At 43.1% G+C, this 24,242-nt stretch overlaps 2 protein-coding genes across 2 annotated transcripts in view; both read left to right on the top strand.

Moving 5' to 3' along the window:
* The window catches only part of Stacl (SH3 and cysteine-rich domain-containing protein), a 57,671-nt gene that overhangs the window by 28,307 nt on the left and 5,122 nt on the right, over nucleotides 1-24,242 (top strand). The window contains 9 exon segments of the mRNA XM_017137290.3: nucleotides 9,635-9,786; nucleotides 10,436-10,492; nucleotides 13,086-13,210; nucleotides 13,726-13,881; nucleotides 15,901-16,302; nucleotides 21,598-21,813; nucleotides 22,459-22,592; nucleotides 22,990-23,085; nucleotides 24,048-24,242. Of these exon segments, the coding sequence (XP_016992779.3) occupies nucleotides 9,635-9,786; nucleotides 10,436-10,492; nucleotides 13,086-13,210; nucleotides 13,726-13,881; nucleotides 15,901-16,302; nucleotides 21,598-21,813; nucleotides 22,459-22,592; nucleotides 22,990-23,085; nucleotides 24,048-24,242 (1,533 nt within the window).
* Nucleotides 17,939-19,821, top strand: LOC138912557 (uncharacterized; the record flags this gene model as incomplete). The annotated part of the gene is made up of 1 exon (XM_070213615.1): nucleotides 17,939-19,821. A coding segment is annotated over one exon (954 nt), but the record flags the coding sequence as incomplete, so codon positions are not given.

Below are 24,242 nucleotides of genomic sequence, written 5' to 3' on the forward strand. Positions count from 1 at the left end.
GCAGTTTTTCCCGGCAACATTTCCCCGCACCGGCTATCCCACAGCCACCACCTCTGGCTGCTGTTTCGTTTTTTTTCAGCTGCTCTTTGTGCTGATTTTAACACTTTTCGAAATTTTCGAGTAGGCCACGAAATTGGCAGAGGGCACAGGCCCAGGAAACAGGCACAGGAACATCCACTGGCAACGAACTGAATCCGGGTTGAGTTTTGGCAGCAGCATCTTCTTCTGCTACTTCTACTTCCACCCGCCTCACCTTCATTTTTTGCTCTGGAATTTTAATGAAAATTTAAATAATTGAAAACCATGTTGCAAGTGCGACAGGCGGCGGAGGCCGCTGATAGTGTTGCATATAAATGAGAGCATCTTCCGTTCGCCAAACGCTTTAAGGGCTCTCGGTTAAAGCGATTTGGCAGGTGACCAAAAGGTGAGGTGTTTCCTCTGTTTTTCCTCTCGGAATTTCCCCGGTCGCTCCTTAGCTGCACTCTTGCACAGCGTTTGACAATGACAAATGATTACTTTTATGGCCGCGACCCCGCCGGCTGAACGGGCACGGGTATTAAAAGTTTCTTCTCTCGGACGAACTGACACCCCAGGCAGGTATTCAGAGCACGGAAAGAAATCCACGGCCATTTCTGCTTTTAAAACTGAGTTATTCTCTTTAAATAAAACAGTGATATTTCAGGATGAGGAATACTATAACCTTACCTTTATTCGATTAAAATACAGTATTATTCTAAATAAGAAAAGCGAATTTTAAATACTACCTTCTTCATCCCAAACCATTTTGAATAGCAAATATAATAAACATTTAATTAACTCAATAACATTATCGCAGATTAAATATTTTACATTTATTAAAATAAGCTTTGAATTTAAAAAAAATTAAAATTAGCTTCATTTCATCAATATATTTCCGTCTTCAATGCTATTTGTATTAAAAAGATATTAAATAACATGAGATAAGATAAGATAAGACATAATATCATATGCACAAATGGGATATACAGAGACCTCGTTATTTATGAAAGATCTGTGCCACATTTTTCCCTGTGCAGACACACAGGTAAACAGGCAGGTTTAGAGGACGCCGGCGTTATAAGCAAGGTGCGACATCTCGTGAATAAGAGTGTGAGTGGGCTGGGGCTGCCGAGGCTTTGGCTTTCGTCCTGACAGGAAGTGGTCTCGGCTACTTACCACGCAGTCAGGTCCAACACTTGCCTCTATTTACACAGACAGGTCCTGACTGCTACCTCCCGTCCTGTTCATTCCGTCCAGCCAGCACTAATTCTTCTATCCGGCCGTGTCCTGTTTACCAAACGAATTAAATTGTTCGCCTCGAGTGTATTTTGTGTTTTGACGCACAAACATGGGGCAACAACTGTGATTGTTGTTTGTTGCTTGCCGCCGCAGCCTCCGGGCTCCGAATTTGTTAATCTGTGCCACTCAATCAGCGAAAGCTGCGAGGTGGCAGTGGAAGGTGGAGTTTAGCTGGGTGCCAGCCGTTTCTGCGCCCTGCCAACACACTAATTATGCACGTGTCAGGATACGGTGGGGATAAACCAAAAATAAGTGGAGCACCAATCACACCTAGAAGAGGGCGGAAAATTAGGGAAAACTCACATGCCAAAGGGAGGGCAACGTGATTTATTAGCAGTGATAGTAAAGCCACTGATATTTATCGCTTGAGTAATAGGAAATATTTGGCTAACAAAATTCAGTTACCTAAACAATTTGTTAAATTTTATTTCCTCCGCATTATTCATATACATTCGATATTTTACTCAAGGCTTAATTGTTTAATAAATAAAATAAATAGCAAAGCTTGTGCTAGAGGAAATATTTTTTTATTTATGTATTTGCTTACTTTATTTGCTTGCTTGTCCAATTTCGTTAACCTAGATTCAGGTTCATAGCCACTTTCCATTGATGGCCACAAGCACTTAAAGCCTTCAATTTATCTTTGCATTTTTGATGGGCTTTCAATAAACTCGACGAATACATTTAAGTCGCATTTAATCCAGATATGCCATGGTACACACAAAAGCAGGGGGAATTAAACGCCACGTTGCACGTCTCTATCTCTGTCAGAAATTGTGCTTATTAAGTTTACCCGTCGATTGGCATTCACATGGCTCGCTTTTCCTACAACGCCCACCTGGGCCTATATGATTAACGACTGCATTCGCACACACGCTCGCACTGAGACAAATGTGACGAGCATTTGACATCAATTATCGCGCCTGGTTTTAGCCGAAGCTATAGGCGTACACCCGTAGCTATAGAAACATTTTGCCGCCCCTCCAGCTCTCCACCCCTCTATTTCCACCTCCACGGGGAGGTATACTTAGTACGTGAGCCGGGGCCATCGATTTTCATCCGTGAAGTTGGCTTAAGCCTGTCATTGAGTAACGCGACTCGTGTGCAGGCAGGCAGGAAGCTCGAAACACGAGCCAAGGCCAAGTTAATTGATTTTTTATTAGCAGCCAGCCCGGGCTAACCAAATGCCCGTTATACACACACACAACCAGTTCACCTGGAGGCCACCACAGTTGAGCTTCTGTAACTTGAAGTTCCATAAATCGAAGCCCCTGCAGGTCATGCAAGTTGGAGGGGTGATATGTATATATTGGAAATTCCTAAATTCGTCCTTTTAACAGAATGCCAAACATGTCATAAAGAGATTTTGCCATTTATTGAACAGCCCTGATTGGAAAATGTTAAATAAATAATAAATTGAAAATTTTTATTTATTAAATGTGTTATAATTTTAATACACATCACGCGTCATGAAATTCCACATATTTTATTCGATTGGATTTCTGGAAATTTTTAGAATTTACTGTTGAATAGATTTTCAGGTACTTAACAATTTCAAAAGGTAGCAAACTTAAATCGAAGTATTTACAGGCATTTAAAATACTTTTATATACGATTGTGGTTGCAGATAGTGAGTGGTTTCGGTTATAGAATTTCGACTGTCTGCTGGAGTGGGAAAGTGACAGGATTTTTCGTTGTGATGAAAAACCACAACGAGATAAAAAATTGACAATTTTCAATTTGAGTTGCGGAAATATTTTGATTTCCTTTCTGGTGGCGCACACAAAAAACGTGGGAAATTCGCATGGGCACATATGCTGGTCAGGGGGATTGAAAAAGAGTGGGTGAATATGTGTGCACTGGCATGTCCCGCTTGTCGCAAATATTTTCCGCTCCATTTCCCGCAGAAGAAGAAGGAGCAGGAGGAAGCTCGCTGCTGGGGAGAAAAGCCACAGCGGGCGGCACTTTGTCGGTGCAATAAAAGTTTGCGTGTGAATTGTGCTGCCCAGAAGACAGAAACGGAGAGCTTCCAGCTGCCGGCGGCTTAATCAGCTGGGAAAGGAGTCAGCGGGGGGTGGGAAAAACCGGGGGGTGGGTGGTTGGTGAGGGGAATGGACTCTGCGGGGCCTTGGGGAAAGCATGCACTTTAAATTATGCATATAATTTGCCCGCTCGCCCCACCAAGTAATTAAGTAGATAGCAGCCAATGTGGGCTCTCGCTGCGTATACGTGATACGTACATAATATACATTTGCATATATATCCAGCATGCGCCGCGTGTGGGTGTGTAGGTGTGAGCCAGCCCCAAATGAGTATTTACGAGTGTGTGTGTCGGCGGCGTTTTAATTAGAAATTCATGCGCCTAGTTGAGCAGCCTCAGTAAACTTTTGTAAGCCCCGCTTGACTGCCTCACTTGACTTAAAAAGCGTCTTGTAAAAAAAGAGTTTTCCCTCTTTTCCTAGCTGCTCTTGTTTTCCCTTTTGCATATTGATTGATAAGCATCCCGGTATGGAACGAAAATAAACTCAGAAATTGGGACTGGGGACCTGTGATAAATCGCTTTTAGGCCTGACACGTCTTGGCCATTTATCAGCAGGCCAATAAAAACAGATTCGATAGATTGGCAAGGTCAGAGTGGTGATTCATTTTGCACATTCCGCATGCAAATTGAATTAAAGCAATCTTAATTACATCGGAGTGAATTAAGCTGTGCTCAGGAAACCGAGACGAACCGAACCGAACCGAAACTTTTCTCGACCGCAAACCAGACGGACTGTGACAGGACGAAAAGGACGAGGATGAGAAGCACGTAGCCGGAAGAACTTCAAGGGGCTGCGGGAGTAAGCCGAGTATGTCATTTTATTGAATCAAAAACCACTCAGCTATTGAAAATCAATTTGTGCTGCAACAGCTGCGGAAGTCAGTGGGGATGGCAGAGAATTTCCCACACTTTCCGCCTCTACACTTGCAATAATAATAAAAGTACATAAAAGAGCGGAGCTCAGCATTCCCATTTGCAACAAGCATCATTTTGAGGTGTGCGGTATGTGGCGAGTGTGTGTGTGTGTGCGATCAGCAGTCGTCGCACATAACGCCTTTTAGGGCATTTCAAAATCGAGTTAAGGGGACCAGGACGACCATCCCGAAACGCCAGTGCCACTGGGCTTCATTCATCTGTTTGTATGCAAAATGATGCGGCAGAGCCACTGAAAATTGATGGCAGTCACGTAGCAAACGGAAAATCCCCAGCACAGGTGGAAAGCTCGATGGGCATTTTCCCCTTCGTCGTTCTCCTTCTCGTCCTCTTTTTCGTTTTGTTTTCAGCAATAAAAATAAAGTGTAAAAAGGGACAGGACAGGGGGCAGCAAATGCAAATTACATTCGGAGGTGGAAAAGATGCGAGAGGATGCAAGTGTCATTACAGGAAGAATCAGAGGGCATTTCACGCAGCTTAACCGACGCCCTTGAGGATTTTCCCACACCCCTCGGCCGGCTTAATGAAAGCCCTCTTTGGGCTCTCTTATTTTCTGGTAAGAGCAGCTTAGGGAGGTGGTCATAAAACAAAATGGGGCGTGGCACACGCACTACCCGGGAATAAGAGGGTCTGAAAAATGGTTAAGGACTTCGAGGAAAACATGACCTCCAAAATTCCAAAGAAAAAAGAAAGCCGATTAAGCTTATCGGCCGAACCAGCCCAAAAGCAAACAGCATTCTGCAATTTTAATTGCGGCCAATAAATTTCACATCAGTCAGTTTTCCAGCAAGAGTCAGGAATGCGCCCTCTGCATATTTATTAAGTGCTGGGAAAGTACGTTGGCAGAACGGCACGAATTGCGGTTAACCCGGCCACAGGATACAGGACATCATCCGACCAGAAACCGGACAGGTTTGACTTGCCTCTGTCATCCGACGGCATTCAATCCCTGCTCTCTCAATCTCAGTGGCATTTGTTATGGTTTGTACGACTTCGGTTGGTGCGGCTGTTGTTGATTGTCAAATGCAAACTGTGCCGCCTCAGAATCTGTGTCTCCTTCAATATCCTGCAGATGGAGGGCCAATAGGTATATGGTTTCTTTTGTGTATTTTCTGAATATTTAAAGCCGTATGGATCTTGATTTTTAATTTAACCATTTGATGAGTAAATTCATAAAATAAAATCAGATAAAAGATAAAAAATCTTTTTCTAGACCCAAAATTTCCACCTAAAAAATAATTTGGTCCAAATATGAAATTTTATACCTCGTTGAGCTTGTAAAAAAATGTCCAACCATTGGCATTTAGGCCACAAATTGACAAAAAAATTGAATGTTTCTAATTCAGCGGAAACGTAACATTATATTAGTTTGTTTGCAGTTCAAAACAGCTCTTATATTTAATTTTGGACATATTGTGGGCAAGTTATGGCAAAAAAAAACTCTAAAAGTTATTTTTCAGCCAGTGTGTCGGGTACCTTAGGTATCCTTTAGTCGGATTTCACAGCATTTCATCGCCCTTTTAGCTGCTGTGAGTGCCAGTTGCCGTTGCAGATGACACAAGCAATTTGCTGCGGCAGTTAATGAAAATTGAAAAGTGTTCGTTCGCATTACGCATACGCCAAGGGGTCCACTGAGTCCTGTGTGTCCTGCACTGCGTCCCGAATTGGATCGATGATGCATATGCGTTGTGAGAGTGATGTGGTTGCATAATCGCTGCTCCACATTGCGCGCTGCACTGATCACACGGACACAGACGAACACAATGACAGAGCAGGAGCTGCAACAAGCAAACCCATTAGAAGTTGCAACAGTTTTACAGACCCCCCCTCGCCCACTCCTATGTCCTGTTTTTGTGTCGAGTCATTTTTGCGCTGAGAAGCACTCACTAAAACAAATAAACACTTTGCGCATTGTTTCGTTTTGACAAATGCGTGTAATTTACGGAAATGCTGTGTTTGTACATCCACCCCCTCCGCCGTTCTGGCTATCTAGTCGTCTAGCTACATATCTAGCTACATATCTGGCTACATCCCCGTGCTCCTAGTGGGCCAAATTGTCTTGGGCATGTTTGCGGAGCTCTTGGACTCCTTGGCCAGACTCTCTGCGCCACGGCAGCGGCAATTAGTTGGAGCCGGGAAAAATAGTAGGGGAATCAACCAACCACCCACCCATGTCCGCCCCGTATACACATTTACTCTTACTCTAGATTACAAAGACTGCAGCGGGCTAGAAAAATATAGGTTAAAACTGAATGTTCGCTGGTTTTTCCAGCCATCCAACCAACCAACCATCCAGCTGCTCATCAAAGTGGCAATAAAATATGCTTTCATATTGCCAGTGCTCGAATGGGCCATCGTGGGCCAATTGAAATGCTTATTACAGGGAGGAGTATCTGTGTATCTGGTATCTGCTATCTGGGCTGTGGTTAAGCAGATCAAGCATGGAATCACAAAGGATGCGGCTCCTTTTGTCCAGCCACCGCGCTTTGTTGCGGCCTTAATGAGGAAATTTCCATTGGCCAGGAAAAGCAAACCCGAGTTTCCCCCGCCCGAGTTGGCAATTTACGATACCTTTGTGGTTTCAATCTAGCAATGGGCAACATAATTAAAAATTGTGACAGCCATAAATTTTGTTTTGGGTTCCTCCTCCGAGACGAGAGATAGCAGATAATTAAAGTGGCCGGAAAAGCGCAGAGCGAAAAGCTGGCAGCTTGTACTTTGCCACTTTGGAAAGTAGCTTAAAAAGCCAAGTGAAATCAATTAGGTCGCAATTTATGTCACACAGGAAGGGGAAAGCGGGGAATGGAACGGCGGCACTTAAAGCCTTTTAAGTCCTGGCCAAGGCAACATTTGATTTCAGTCTAGCTGCAGCAGCTGCTCCTGATTGCAACTGGCTGATGGGCTGGGGATGGGGATGCCCACATCTCACACAGAGCGGAGTCCCCAAACGATACGCCCCCCATCTACGCCCCTGTCCATTTAGCAGCTGGCTGCGGGCTTTGACGTCCCCTTTTTGGATGGGACTTGGCCTGTTGTAAAGTGTCAAAACGTGTACTTGTCGCTGGCAGGATGTGCTACGCTCCTACTGCTGTTGCAGCTCCTTTAATTTGAATTTTATGCACTGCATGCATAAATTTATGGCCCCCTGAACCGCCCCCAAAATGGCGACGACAATGACAAAGGCAACATGACAGGCACATGTCCATTATGGCCAGACGTCCTTCGCATCCCGGCTCCTTGAGTCCCGTTTAAATGTGCTGGTTGCTGGTTGCTGGCTGCTCCTTCAAGTCGGTCCGCCTATCTTGTCCTTGGTCTTTTTAATCGTTGCCTTGTCCGCCTGCATGGTGGGTCATCTCGATGCTAACCATATTTCCATTTCCGGCCTGTGGCCCCGCAGTTGCGTGAAAATTAATTACTCATTAAATATGGGCGCTTTGTGCTGTGTGTGTGAAAAAAAATTAAAATTAATTTTTAATTGCAATCGCTGCGAGTGAATTAATTTGTATCAGCCAACTGCGAGCAATCACTAAATGGCATTCCGCTGAATTTCATCCTTTGTTGTCAGTGGCGTCGATACATTGATTTTGATATCGTGCTGCACCATATGGCAGCCTTAATATCCTGCCTGTCAGCTAGTCGCCCAGCCACCCACTACCACCCCATCCACCACCCACCTGACCTCGCCCCAACTTCTGTCGGGCTGTCAAAGTGCTAAAAATAACATGTCGAAAACGAGGGGGTGGCGGGGTTTCAGGGGCGCGAAAAAACAAGGAGGAAAACCTGCCGAAATCAGAAACCGAAAATCGCTCCCAGCGAAGCGAACTGCATCGAACGCGTTCTGCTGCATTATAAATGCCGCAATTGCATTGAGTGCAATGATTTTTAACTTGTTTTGACGTTCTGACACCATAAAATCACGCTTCACTTCTGTCTGCCCGAAATTCGGTGCGAAAAGAGAAAATATTTTCGAGATGTTGCGACTGACGAGCCAGCCGAAAGGCAGAAAGTTAATGGGATTGACTGACAGCCCGAAAATCGGGATCTGTTAATGATACATATAGGGGCAAACATGTTGGGATTTTTCTGGTGTCTATATTGTGAGTTTATCTTCTGAAAGGGAATGTATTTTTATTAATTAAACAACTGTTTTGGGATTTAACAATTTTTTTGCATAAAAGTCATTAATTTTTAAAAATTAATCACCTATTAAGAGATTTATTTATCGATTGGTCATAAATAATACTATAGCTCACTACGATAAGGAAGGAAATTTGTCCTGACTTGTGGTTCAAAATTTATGAAAGGCTGTTTTAAGAAGCATTTAACTTATGGACTTACGATTTATGAGCCATATTTCATCTTGGTAAAATTAATTACCGCCTTAAATTAAGCCTTCTCAGGATATGAATTGCCAATAAAGATGGTAAATATTTTCAAAAAAATAGGTATTCAGTTCCTGAATTTCTTTTGTCATTCAGAACAAGCTGCTAATAATCCCCCACTTACAATGAGATTCTATTTTGTGCGGTAAAAAAGCAAATGAATTGCATTGCAAAGCTCATCTAATTATGCAGCACTCATGACAGATAGCAACCAAACATGATGGCAGCAGATAGCAAGGACAACTAGGCTTACTAAACTGTGACCCCATGTCACACGTGGTTTTAATTATTGTTTCAGGATGTGTGTGCGTGTGTAAGTGCGACCATTCGAGCCACCCAGCTTGTGTTTGTGTGCGCTTGTGCCTTTGTCTGTATGTGTGATTGTGCTGGGCGTAATTACATTTTGTGGCATTCGGCAAAGTGTTGATTATTAATTAAAATGGCTTTATTCAACGCCTGGCAGCAGACACAAATGCGTTGCCCATCATAGTATCAGTTAAATATTTAAGCATTCCTTTGCCTAAATACTGTCGCCGTAATCATGGCTCCATTACGACATAACGAGTGTTTTGGAAAATACACTGAGAAAAAAGGGCATATTGGATTAGTAAGAATTTATTTAATATTTTTAAACGCCAGAAGTCGCTTTAATGGCATTTCAGTTCTGTGTTTTGCTGATTCAATATAAATATTCCAAAAATACAAATTTATCTTTTCTCTCTGTGCATGTAATATGTGTGCATGTGGCCAAAACTGAAATCAAAATGGTTGGCAAATAGCTGCAGACAAAGTTGAAACGGAATGCAACGAGTTGCGAGTGTTAATGGCCTGTAATTAAACTGCAACGTGAGACGTTTAAGTGGAAATTGCATTTTGGCTAATGCACTTTCTCCCCTTCCACTTTCCCTTTCTCTCTTTCCCTTTTTCTCATACCCTTTCTCCTTTTCAATGTATTTTGCAGAAGGATCTGTTCGTGAGCAAAGTTGAGCCGACGTCGCCGCGAAACGAACGCAAATTCTCCGCTGCCACAGCGCCATCGATGAAAACAAAGTGGCTGAAAGCATTTAAGAGCCTAAAGCCTGCTGGTTCTGGTTCAGCACAACAAGCAGATAGGTGAGTAAGGCCCTGGTTTTTCCCACACCCCTCCAACCCCACCCACCCACACCATTTTCCCGCTGTTACACAACATTATCGGGCATAGAGAGCAAAGCCCATTAAGTCGAATACAAACCGCAGCAGCAGAGTATCTAGTAACTATGGAAAGAGGGTGGAGCGAGAGGAAGAAGCCCATCCAGATACAAAATGAAATAGTGCTGCGAATACCACTTGAGGGCGGAAAAATCGGGAGCGGGGCCGCCCGCACATTAATATGACTAAAAGCTTGTGGAAAACGCGAAAAATTATTCAGGCATTCAGGCGTACCACCCATCCCAGCCTCCATTTCCATCCCCATCCGCAATAAAACAAACTAAAATACTCTGAAAGAATTCCTAATATTTGCACAATCCGGATTATGCAATGCAATGCAGCAATTGCACTCGCAATTTACAAGATAATTCCATTCAGGTGCCTGGGCATAGGGCAATCCACTCTAGTTTAAGCTAAGCTAAGTTCTACTTGCCATAATAATAATCTCTCCACTTCTTCTCTATATAATATTTACGTATATACTACCATCTCCATTCGAACACTAAATGCATTCAATATGCGCTTTTGCCCGACAAAAATCCAAATATATCGATATTTAATCGCGAACTATCAGCCAACCACCCCGACAAAATCAAATGTACCACGCTGTATCAACCGTATTGACTTTGAGGTAACCGAAATTCACCAAGAACCACAACAAACAAAAGAAAAACCCACTCACCCAGCATCTAGCTATAGTCTTATTTAGCCTCAACCCACATATAACCGTGTACAGCCGTACTGCATAGCATATACCATATAATCGATACGAAAGGTTGCTGTAATGTTGCACGCAAATGTAGAATTAGCTGAGAAAATAAACCCCGCTTGGATCCCGAATACCGAAAACCGAATATCGGCTAATTGGTTTCAAATAACGCATCAACTGCAGCACACGACACCCTATTATTTGCCTATGTTTGTGAATCGATTTAAATTTCAATTTAACACACATATATTCGGAGCCCATTTAATTTGTCTTCGGGCGCCGTAAATGCCACCTGCTATCCAAGGCAAATGTCATCAATCACGAAATGGTGGTAGTAGTGGCAGTGGGGAAGCAATTAAAGTGGCAAAATTGTAGAATAGTAAAATCCATAGCTAGTTCAACTGGCAGAAAGACAATGCAGGAGGTTCGGTTTCTGTTTCTGGATCTGGTCCAAGTCCAGCAACAAAGTTTTCCCCACTCGATAACTACGGATAAATGTGTCGCTATATGTCCGTCCGTCTGGCTTTTCTGTTCCATATGTTCCGGACAAGTTTCCGGCTGCTCTCCCAGTAAATTCCACTCGGCGCCATTCGAGCATTGAAAAATATGCGAAAAATTGCAAAACTATAAATTTTGCAGCCGTTTTCCACCCACATGCGCACGGCCAGACTATTGAAAGTGCAACCTACAAACTGCAAATGCAACTGGAACTGCGAACGTTGCAACATCCAGTGGCAACAATACTTAGTTCCCTGCCGCCAGCTGGCCGTCCTGCCAATGATGATAAATCGGAAAATCGGAAAATCTTCTCGGCTTAGTGAATGCCCATTGGCAAAGGGGGTGCTTAAGTGGGCTCTATCTCTTCAAACTCCATTTCGAAATATTCGTTGGGCAGAAGTACACGGCATAAATACCACACGTACTATATATATATTTGCAAACGTGACAAGAAAATCGCAGTTAAAAGTTCGCCTGTGTGTTATATTGCAAAAGTTTCGCTGGAAATTACAGAAAGCCCGAAACTAAGCCACAACCGCCCCCTTTTGGAAAAAGCGAGCCAGTTACTCATTACGTCCTGCTTTTTTGGCTTATTTTTGTGTTTCTATTTTTATTTTTCGTATTGCTGTGCAAATAAATCCCAGCCCAATGAAAGTTTTAAGTTGCATACAAACCAACTAATGAATATGTTATGGAAATTATTATAATTAAACCATTACTCATACTGCCCATATATACGCAAAGTATTTCCGTTTTGTTTTTAGCATTTTGCCATAGCTGCACCCGAAATCAACCACACGAAACCACTCGCCCAAATATCCAGTATATTATTAATTAAACTGAGCCCCATTTAAACCCCCAACTTGATAATCCTTTTAAGTATACCAATTAATCGTAATATCCCCCGTATAAACCAGTAAAACGCTGTACATATCAATTGTAAATTGTAAATTGTACATGGCCTAGATAATTGACACCTCGGGTATTATTTGTTAGCTAAGTCTATCAGTTAGTTTGATCGATATTTAGTTTAAGACTTTCTAAAAATATATATTTACAATATGTCATCGTGTCAGTGTTCATTTGTAGCTGCCAATCACCATGTTGCACTTTCTCCTGGGACCTTCAACACGCCCCGAAAAATAAACCAAAAATCCCGGGCTTTTGTATACTCTACGCATTTGCAAGAAACAACTTTATAAATATTGTGCCAATGTGCTCAGCCGAATTTATTTGTTCATCTGTGTGCATAAGCCACTTACAAACAATCAACGTCGAGGCCTAGGCCTCTGATCCTGGTTCTGCCTCAACAATTGCCCCATTGTGAGTTGCCACTTCCCTCTTTTTCCTGGTAAATAAAACAAAAGTGCCAGAGGGGCGGAGAAGCGGAGGAGGGCGAGGCAGGAAGACCTTGCAAATTTGTTGTATCTCTCTCTGCGTATCTCTGTATAAATATGAAACGAAATTGCTGAAATGAATTCGGTGTGCACACAATATAAATAACACAATTTGCATAAGCACTGCGGATTGAGAGATCTGGCCAAAAGGACGAGATCACGAGATTGTAAAATACTCATGCTCGGGGCAGTGATTAATCGACCAATTTCCTGTAAATCCAATTAGGTTGAGTACGGCGCAAAATATGTCGGTTTGTGTTTGTGTTTATTTTAAATACAATTCTTTTTAATGCGTTTCTTGTCCAAACATGTACGCACCATCGGTCTGATTAATGTGCATTGTCCGCTGTGTCCTGTGTCCTTTTTGTCCTTTGTCCACACTCCATTGTTCATCCGCCATTGTTTGCTGTTGTCACTGTGCACATAGCGTAGATATACAAAAGCATAAAATAACATAAGAGCAGCCTTCAAATGCAATATCTGTTCATACGATTTATGAACATATGTTTAGCCAATTGCTGTTTGGGCTTCGGGGAGTCCGAGGGAAAAGTGCAACATTTTCGACTCCACTCCATTAAGGGGTTCTCTCACTAACGCCCCCCGATTCGTCTCCCTCACAGGCGCAATGGAGCCTCCAGCACAGCCTCCGAGCCGCTGCGTCCCAACCTGGATGGCAGCCACCACCTGCAGGAGTACACCTACAAGAAGATAACGGCCTGCGACGTCTGCTCCCAGATCCTGAGAGGTGGGTATTAGTGTGCCTAAAGTCCTTGGGTTATTTGAATAAAAAGGGTCTGCTATTTTTGCTTAGCAGATGTTAGGGCAAAAAGAAGGTTATAAGTTTTTACTTAATTAGGGCTCAATTTTAATTATTTTATTTAGTCTACGTAAACTTTTGAATTAAATACAAATCATAAACAACTATTTTACTTATGAATACTTAATCAGATTTTTCATGAATTTAGGACAATAAATTTTAATAGTTTGACTTTTCGAGTTTTATGTGAGAAATGGTTTTATACCTAAAAATATATATTTTAAAATTTAAATCTTAAGTTAAAAAAAATGTATTACAAGTTTTAGAATGTTCCTCTATCTTAATCAGTTCAAAATCCACATTTTAAAGTACCAAGCCTTAGCGTAATGAGTGCACCAGTTTTAATGGGTACTTTGGCTGTTGTACACTGTTATACCCTCGACTGTGGCACTCCTAATCCTTATGGAAAAACACTTTCAAACCCTCCCATCTTTGCTCTGCAGGCCACACACGCCAGGGATTACGGTGCCGCATCTGCAAGCTGAACGCCCATGGAGACTGCGCCCCCAATCTGCCGCGCTGCCAGCCGAAGCAGAAGTTGCTGCGGCGCCAGAAGAGCACCTCGGAGCTGGAGAATCGCGTTGATATCGAGGAAGAAAGTGAGTATCTGGCACGCACCAGCATCGCAGAGCCATGGCCCCAGAAAACAGAAACAGAAACAGAAACAGAATACAGTACACAGTACACAGATGCAGCTAAAAACAGAAAGCAGGCTAAACACACTCGCATACTAACCGCTTGAGGCTGGCTAACGAGTTGCATGGGAAATGCGATGTGCTGGCAAGCGAAATTCCCCAACAATTTGTTCGACTGGCCGTGCCCGAATTGTGTTTGCATCGAGGCATTAGCATGTCCTGCTGCAGGACGACACAGGACCCACCTTGAAAATGGGAGTCTCCGCTCCACACTCCGCACTCCACACTCTACTTACCTATCACTTTGCCACATTTTGTTTGCCGCTCGGCAAACATTTATTGATTCGAGCCGAGCTGCTCTGGAATGGCCAAAAGAGAATGCCGAGTGGGAGTGGCTGGTACTCTTTTGGTATCAGTTGATTTCACAATGGATTTATGGCACTCGTGGGGCATACAGATTGTGGCACTTTGTGATTTGTGTCGCAATTCTCCAGAACTCGGCGTGCAAGAACTTTAGCAATTTCCCTGGCTCCTTCGGTTATCCCCACAGCCACAACCGCACTCACATTGCGAAATAACCTTAGATTCCGAAGAAGATAATGATGATATCCTGCCCAGTGAACTGTAAACAATTGTCAGGAGGAGAAATAGAATCTGTTGCATACCTTGCGGCTGTGCAACTGTGCCATTTATATAGGTTATCATTCAGCCACACACAAATTCCAAATTGCCAAGTCTCGACATTTATTTGATTAAATCAATATGAATACCTCTTCCCTTCCCCCAAAAACAAAATAACAAAAAACGAAACAAAAACCACACTACGACGAATCGAAACTATGTAAAACACAACTAGCCTCGCCACAGGAGTCGCTTGTTGCAGCTGCAGCAGATCAGGCGGATGATCCGAATCTGAATTCCAATCCGAATCCGAATACGAGCGCAAATCAATTGAATGTGCCAAATGCAAAGTTCCGTCAAAAGACGCCCTTCATGCATCGCATTGCGCAACTAGGTATTTCCCGATTTTAGAATGTGCCATAAGAACGTACATCCAGCATCTATTTCAATATATATAAATACTCGTATAGTATGCGCCAGATACTCGATTGAAATGCGCTTGACCTTATGATTTTCTTATCGTACTTTGTGTTTGACTGTTGCGCTTTGACCCACTTAATTAGCGAGATATTCAGCGAATGACAACCAGCTCAAAGTAAAACTAAACCACACTCAAATCGAACACCCAACACAATTAAATCACACAAATATAATAAGGTTTCCATTTTCTGGCAAATCGAAGACCCTAAAAAAGCGCTGGGGGTCCACTCAACGAAAGTTCAGTTCAAGTAGTGGAGCATGTAATAGCCGCAATATTCAGTACTCAGTTATCAGTAATCAGTAATCAGCATTCAGTAAATATCAAAAACAGTTCACTAGAAATTGCCTCACGCCTCATTTATATCGCATAAGTGTTGTTGGCTACTGTTTTTGGATGGGTCTTTGGGTACCACATCTTAGAAATCTCTGGCCCATCATCCGGAGATCTTGGCCAGCCAGCGCGCCTAGAGTAAAGTAACCTCGAGCTTAGCTGATCGTTATTATTATTATATGTACCCACCTCTCTCACACACTCTATATATTCAATTGAAAGTCATGACTCATGACAAATGCCCCCAGAGAACCCACTCCCCCATCAATCAATCTCATCACCAATTATCGAATCGCCCCGAAACCACTTGCAATTTGTACTAATGCACTTCAACAACGCATCAACAACATCATCATCCCAATCCGCCAATTGAAAACGATATCGAATCGAACCAATCCGAATAAAAAATCAAAATCAAAAAAACTGGCCCTTCATCAACCAAACCAAACGTTCCTACTTCGGCACCAAAAAAAAAAAAGAAATAACCGAAATCGATCAAATTTACCGCGTGCTGAAACAAGCCGGCGAACTCAAATCCGGGCATCTTGCAGCAGGCGCCGACAAGTCCGTCCAGGATTCCAGAAAACAGTTGGATGGCGGCGTCGCGGGAGGATCGGCGCTTCCGGTTCCGGTTCTGCCCGAGCGGGAAATGGGCCGGGCCCCGCCACCGGATATACCGATTGTCAGTGTCTCGGAACTGGTCCTGCAGGAGCAGCAGCAGCAGCACCAGCAGCAGCAACATCTACAGCAGCAACAACAGCTACAGCAGCAACATCAGCAGCAGCAGCGCAGTCTGGCATCGGTGGCGCAGGCGGCGGCCGTCAGGGCGGGACGAGGCGTCCGTCCGCCGCCCGTGGCCATGCCCATTCTGGGCGTTCAGCTGCAACAACAGGAGCTGCAGCAGCAGCGCGGCGGTCTGCCGGTGCCCAGCCAAGATATATCTAGTAGCTCAGGTCCGACAAGTCGCCAAAAAATGCAGTCCACACCCAAAATAAAGGGATATTACCCAAAACTTTTTAACAATTATTTAAATATGGGGAACAATGAACTAAAATATGAACTTATATGGTATATACTCATCTTTTAGGTCATTATTTCTTTACTAGTTGTTTCAAAATTTCGGGTAATTTCCCTTTTTGGGGTGCTAGTAGTTTTTGTTATTCTCTACCTTCTCTACTCTCTATCTCTGCATTTTTTCGCTCATTTAACATTTTTCGCAATTATTTTGAGAATCCTTGGTTGTAGTTTCGGTTTTTCGGTTCTTCCTCCTCTCATTTTTTTATATATCTCGAGTCCCGGATCCCGTCTCAGTGCCTCAGCTTAACCATCAAACATAAAAGTAATGTCCAAAATGCTAGAGACACCAAGCCATTTGTAGCCATTACGTAGCTCATATCTGTAGTCTTCGGGCGTCCCTTCTCTCATTTTTTTCGCATTTCTGCACCCGACTCGTAGAGCAGTCAGTAGTAGTTCATCTCTATCCCACATATATAGCCGCATTAGTCACACACAATTGCATTCCCTTTGCGAACATATTTAGATTTGGCAAAACAATTTCAATTTCACTCACATTGCGCTAACCAAATAATTGCTCATACGCCCCATTGCTTCGCTTTGGAGTTGCTGGATTTTTTGGCCATTTTGGCTTTATAGAACACGCCAAACACACACCACACCCAACACTCACACACACACACGCAACCCTAATAACTCACAAACTATAAATATGCATTTTGTGTATACTCGTAAATAATTTATCCTAGAGTTGAATTTGAAACGCCTTTATTGACTGAAACAGTTGCCGAAATATCTAGTAATCTGTAGCTTAGCCAACATCAATTATAGCTTACGCAAACACATGTAGCATCTACGTATCATATTTAGTTGAACGTAATTAATTTGTGTATGCCAAACACTTTGTTTTCCTTTGAACATCCTGATTTCCCAAGCCGTCTCTATTCAAATAAGGAATTGAGTCGGAATCTGAATCAGCGTCACAATCACAATAAACAAAACAGCTGGGAGTGAATGTGAATGGAGGGGCTTGTGTGTTTGTCTACGCGAATGAGCTTCAATTAAAAGGCAAGGTCTCGAGTCGAATATATTCCCCCCAAGAGCAATCACTTGGCAACATGACATTGCCTTTTTGTGGCCCCTCAGACCGCTCCCCTTTGGCCGCAAAGTGCCCCAAATCTTGGCAAGTGCGCACATAATTAGCGCCACAACTCTTGCTGACTGAGCACTGGCAACATGCAACTGGCAACTAGCAACCTGCTACCTGCAACCTGCAACATTCCCTGCGGTCTGCAGCTGCATTATTCCAATTAGGAGAGTGTAAATGCAGCACTGAACTGATTGATTGAAGCTTGCCTTCTGCGGTTGCCAGTCGCCAGTCGCCGGTCAAATCCATCTTGCCCTGACCCTATTTAGTTGTAAGTACAGTTCCATGTTCCAGTCGAAACTCCAAGACACAGAACTCACATCTCAGATAAATAACCTTAAATGAAAACACTTATATATCTTTTATATTCTTTCGTGTCCATATCTTTTTTGCCAATTTTCGTTTCGCTTGCCAAACTCAATTAACCAATAACCCAACCAAACAACCACATCAAACCAAAAATAAAAACACACCAAGAACTGCCGGGGCGATATGGCCAGTTCTTTGCCCCCGTATCGAATATGTCCAGCTCGGCGTACATCAGCAATGGTATCGGCATCAACTACTATACGGGGAATAGCCAGTACCCCGTCCCCTCCGGAGTGACCTCCAACTCGGCAGGATCTTCGCCGGCCCATCAGCAACAGCAGTCACAGCCATCCGGAAGCAGCACCAGTGGCAGCAGTGGCATCAACTACCCCACCAGCGACCCGGGACTCCGGCGGCGACTGTTCGCCGGCATCCGGCCGCTGTCCGTCTTCGGGCGGCTGAGACAGCAGCGATCCTCGCAACACCGATCGATATCGCTGCCAGAAAGTAATTACGCGACTCAGCAGATACCAGAATACCCAGATAACATCATGCACTTGCGAGGCAGACGAGGGGACAGCCACAACAGTCACAACTACAGACCGATCCCAATGCAGAAATCGTTCCATCTCCCAGCCAGCACTCGCAGCACCACAACCACACCATCATCATATTTGCGGGATGCCTATATCAATTTTATAGAACCACCCATCATAGCCATGAGTTCTCGTTGGAACAGTACTGCATATTTGATTCCCACTACTCCACATCGATGTTTAGATTGTGTTTCCGTGTATTCCTGTGTATCTTTTTGGATTTTGGGTTTTCAATTTCAATTTGAATTTATTTCCCGTGTAGTAGACCACAGAAGTTGTATCTGTCTGTCTCTCTGTCGTACGTGTGTTTGTGCGTGTTTGTTGCCAAAGATTTTCGAGCTACATATATGTACGGCAAGATGCGTTTTAATTATTTCAATTGGAGTCTGCGAATCTCAAGCGGCAAGTGGCACGTGGCAAGCCCAGCTCAACTCAACTCATCCCGGCCGCAGAGCCTTAGAACAATGGTCGGATTAAATGCCAATTAGTCTTAACCCAGTTTACACTTCAGGCAAATGGCTCATTTCCGTTGCAACAGCAACAGCAGCAGCAGCAGCGAAGGCAACTGCAACGCCATCATTTGTATACATGGCCGAGTTCCTTTTGCGCTGAAAGCAGCTTCATCATTCTTCAGCTTGGCTGGAGTCGAAAAGAAACTTGCTCCGAGGAGTGAATTTCCACCCTCCTACACTTGAAAAGGTATTATTTTGGGGGAAACAGATCAGGATTTAGGAAAGTTTGGCTCTGAGGGGTTTTGTTTTGAATTAATAGTGAATGTTGAGGATCTAGATTTAATTTATTACAAACTGAAATAAATTCCAAGTAATTTCAAAGATATTTTAAAATATAGTTTGCAATATTGTACGTAATTTTAAGGATAGTCAGTGTAAATTAAATAAAATTCCTCAGTGTAAAAGTAAAAGGTTTAAATTTTTTTCAGTACACCTAAAGCTGATTTGTTCTTTAATAGCCAGTTGTGGATTTCTTGGATTGTTGATTATCCCTCTTAAAATCCCTTTCTAAAAGAGGCTAAAGAACCAGACTTTCGAATGTTAAACCTTTTTCATCTCGATTTTGTTTTCTCTGTAAATGCTTATTTCGCGGACTTAACATCCTGCCACTGTTTATGCCGCAGCCTCAGTTCCCAGTCCTCAGACTACAGTTGCTGTTGGTAGTGCCGTGTAAATTACAAGCCATTGTCAACTTTTGTGCAAAAATTCAGCCGCACAACTTGGCAGTGGGGTTGGGTGGCCGAGGGCTGGCTCTTTTCCGCTGGATGCTGCATACAAATGTTGCAGACGACGGGGCCAAAACTTTTTCGCCAAGGCGCGAGTTCATTTGTGCTTAATGTTTGCTGCATTTTTAATGCCACTCGCACAGAGAGCGACGCAAGTTTAAAGTCGCACTGCCAACTTTTTGTCTTAGGCCAAGCTAACTTCTTGTCGATGGGCGGATGGGCTGATGGGCGTAAAAGGGGGTTGGCTGGTGGCCGAGGTCGGTCCCAAGCCGAACATAATTATGCTAAAAATTGTTATGACACACAATCTTTTTGCGCTCCTTATTTTTCTTTCCGTTTCGGGTCTGTCTTTTCCATTCCCTCTGCCCGTTTTCCCCAGTTTCCCCGTTTTCCACTCCTGCATGCTGCCAGTCTCGCAGTCTCGACTTCCTTGCGGCAGAAGTTGCTTTCTAGCGAAGGCTCTGCACTTATTTTCCCAGGATTATGTTTCTGCTCTATTACTTGGGCCAGGGATGCTGGTTACGATGGTCCTCCTCCGTTCCGCCAGTCTCCTCTGGGCTTCCGCCGGCTTGTTTTGGTTTGCTTTATGCATGAACGCTGTCTTAATGTTTAATATTTTCTTTCGGGCTTCTTGTCTTCATTTAACTTAATTAGTTTTAATTCACATTTCACTGCGATTCAGTCGGGGCGAGAGAGTCGCCTTCTTTCCCGGAGCGTTTAATCGATCGAAAAGCTACTAACCCCTAAGAAAAAGCTAGCTGCAAACTATAAGCAATGTGTATGTGATATACTTGATACAGCGTCAGCGAATCCGAAGTCCGAAACAACACGACCCTTTGGCGAACCCCTGATGCTCCTTAAGAACCCGGAGTCCAATCCGGATGAGTCCAAGGGCAATCGACGAGTACGCTGAGCCCGAGATGAATAAGGATAAAGGGGATGAATGACCAGGACGAGGAACACTTAACTCACCTTAATTTAATACAGTTCTAAAGCGATTTATTGTTTAAGTTCTTGGTTTTATTATACCCTAGACACCTAGCCCAATTGATGTTCTAAATGCAGCACAGTAATTATTATAAAATACTTCACATAGTTAAATTTACCCCCTACTTATAACTATCTTACGTATACCTTAGTTCATTTCGATTCTGCGAATGTGCGTGAGCCAGAGAGCAATGTTAAATGTATATTACTGTTAAAGTATTAAGTCATTTCTGATTACACCACGATTATATTCTAAATGTTGTATGATTGTTGTAAATATCGCACAAACACTACCCACACACATCAGCCACAAACGAATGACTATAATAACACACGAATAAAATGCAAACGATATCTGGCTTTTCTTCACTTTTCCTCAGAGGTTAAAACACAATATCATTTTCATCTGGCACAGGGCGATGGAAACGAATTTTCTATGATTTTCTATATATCTTTTGTATAGTCAAAATCTAAATTGGAAAACACACAAAAAACACACTCAGCATTCTTAAGTTGGCTTTTGATTTTTGCGGCAACTGAAACGGGATGACTAGAATTATTACACTGAACCAAACACTCGCTGTCTCTTCCTGAACGTGTCGAATGTTGCTCTTTTGCAAGCAAAAAAAAAACAAAAATCTTTAACTGCATTAATCTTTCTGTCGATGTCCTTGCCAAAGGCCACTAAATGTTCAACGTCTTTTTGGTTCCTTTGTTTTCAAGTTCTTTTGGGTTTTGGTTTAGATTTGTAGACGCCTAGATTCCAATTTGGACTTACCAAATGCTTAACAAACGAAATTAAAATCAACAAATTTTTATTCCACATTTTACTGCCATTTTTTTGCCAACTGTGTTTTGTCCGACACACGACAACAACAACCAATAAAATAAAAACCATGTACCGATACAAAAAAAAATTCGTAAAAAAATCGAAATTCCAAATAAACAACAACAACAGCACCGCACTCACCGCGCCGCCAAAAGTTGAACTTACGCATGAAATCCCTGAGCCTGGACTCCCCCGAATCGTCGGAGCTGCACGGCCAGTTCAGGCGAAGGGCCCAACTCCCCGGCACCGGGGCCTCCACATCAGCGGGCTCTGGGTACTATCACGGTGGGTCCGGAGGCCACCTGGAGCACAGCACTCCGCCGTCGAACAACAGCCGCCTGCACTGTAAGTAGCAACCCAGTAAACGATTCCGTTTCCGGTTTCCGTTACCGCCGATTCCCGGTCCCCAAAACCGTTACCGTTACCGTTTCCGCTAACGAACCCGATTCCGATTTCGGACACCGACGAACGCTGCACCACTAACCAGTACCAGTACACCCCCCACCCATCTATCCATAGCGGGCACCTCGAACGAATCTCAGTTCCCTAAAGTCTAATTTCCGAAACTAGTACGTATTAACACCTAAACACGCCACCTAAACTCTTCTGCTTACTAAACTTACTAAACTTACTATACTTACTTATGTAAATACATTGCCGAAGTAAAAGTCGAGTAAAGTAAACTTTTGTTGAGTAGTTCGATTTCGTTCACCTCTTATCTAAGTAGTTAATAGCAGCTTAAAATACATGCCAACTGTAGTCTAACTAACTTCATCTGCTGACACACACATCTTCAACCTCGAATCGATCTACCACCCTCTTTGAACCCGAATATGTGTATAATTTATCTGTACAATGTCTATAACTTCTTTTTCCATGGATATTTCTTCTGATTTTTCGTTCATCCACTTGCATTCGATTAACCAAAACCAAACCGTAACCATTGAGCCTGTCCTGGAGCAGGGATTAACGCATCCAAAACCATTACAGCACCGTCGAGCCCCTCGCATCCGGGCCGCAAGCTGCTCTACGCCACCCGCGGAATGCGCGGTGGCAGCGTCGATCTGCCGGACGAGATGGAGAAGTCACAGTCCTCGGCCAGCACATCGCCGTGCCTCTCACCCGTAAGACATCCCCAGGTAGACCCCAGCCACTTCCTACTCCTGTTCTCATACGTTCACTTTGCCTGCTCCATTAGATTGATTATAGCCATAAGACACTATGTTCCACTTACTGACTGAATTGATGAAAAAAAGAAAAAGGATCTACAGCTCAACCACTCTTTATGAATTTGCACTCAGATCATGATCTCATGAGTTCATTTTGCCTGCTCCGTTCGAACGATTATAGCCATATGACAATTGCTAAAACTTCAATAACTTGCTTTTTATTTACAAATATACAACATTTTTAAAATAAATCGAATCAGTTAATCGAAATTTAAGCAAGTGTCATAGGTCCATTACAATCTAATCCCATACTAACACTAACCCAATCCCAAACACATCTAACATTTTCAAGAAAACACACCGTCTGCTGCCCACAAATCTGTATGTCATCATCTACAACTTCAAGGCGCGACATGCCGATGAGCTGGACCTCAAGGCTGGTTACAAGGTGAGCTAATCCTACTGTCCCTAACTACTCCATAAATATAACCACCCACTCCCACCCATAAATAAATGAGAGAATGAATAATAAACAAAGCGCTTTGTTTAATCCGCTAAGCGATGCGCTTAGTTGGGACAATGGAAATGCCGGGGAAATTGGTTAACTAAATCAGAAACATATACTCGTAACCATACTCGCACTCGCATGTTTATTCTGCGCTCTTTATTCAATATTAAAAACGAACAATGCCAACAAAACTTGTTTATTTATCATAAAACCATACAGAGCATATGGAGGAAGCTCTTTTCCACTGCGTAAACACAGGGCGAAACAAACAGTGAATAAGAAGAAATAATAATAGTTACCGACTTTTTGTGTACATTCTCTGATTGCGAGTGCCTGCCCGCCGCCGGCAAAGTGTTCAATATTTACAGATTAGCTTTTGTTTGGACTGCGTCCTTGCTCGCGAAATGGCTTCCTTCCACTTCCCCTGGTGGGTCTATAGTCAAACTTTCGCTTTATGCCAGGCTTCTGGGAATTAACTACGCGGATCGATAAGGGCTCTTTTCAGCCGCACTTTTACTTAATAACCGAGCGCAGGGAAAATAATATTAAATTGGCCTGGTGATATCATCTACTCTCCATTTTACCAAAACTTTTTGAAGTACTTTTTATGGGAGGCCAGTAAAGGAGTCGCCTGTGACCATCGAAAGCTTATTTATTTGTTCTTGAGAATGTCCTAGTTTATTACTTTGCAAACTATCTCCTTGTTTTGATATTATGTTGATATTGAAAGACTTTTAGGTAATTACATTGGGCACTAGAGTGATTACAAAAAAACAGGCTTGATGAAACCACAAATTTAAAATGTAAAAAATGGTATTAAAAATGGCAAATAAATTATTTGTTATATAAATATTTTGCATTTATTTAAAATTGAATGACGTGCATTTATAAAACCTCACCAGGTGACTGTCATTGACAATTCGGATCCGGACTGGTGGAAGGGAAAGGTGCTGGGCCGCGTTGGCTACTTCCCCTCCAAGTACTGTGTGCGCTTGAATGCCAACGAGAAGCCCCTGCAGGTGACCCACAATCTCCAGGTGTCGGACAGTGAGCGCGGCGAGAACCTCACCCTGCTGAGGGATCAGATAGTCATACAG

The sequence above is a fragment of the Drosophila takahashii genome, chromosome 2R, assembly GCF_030179915.1.
Source record: "Drosophila takahashii strain IR98-3 E-12201 chromosome 2R, DtakHiC1v2, whole genome shotgun sequence".
In the NCBI taxonomy this organism is placed as follows: domain Eukaryota; kingdom Metazoa; phylum Arthropoda; class Insecta; order Diptera; family Drosophilidae; genus Drosophila; species Drosophila takahashii.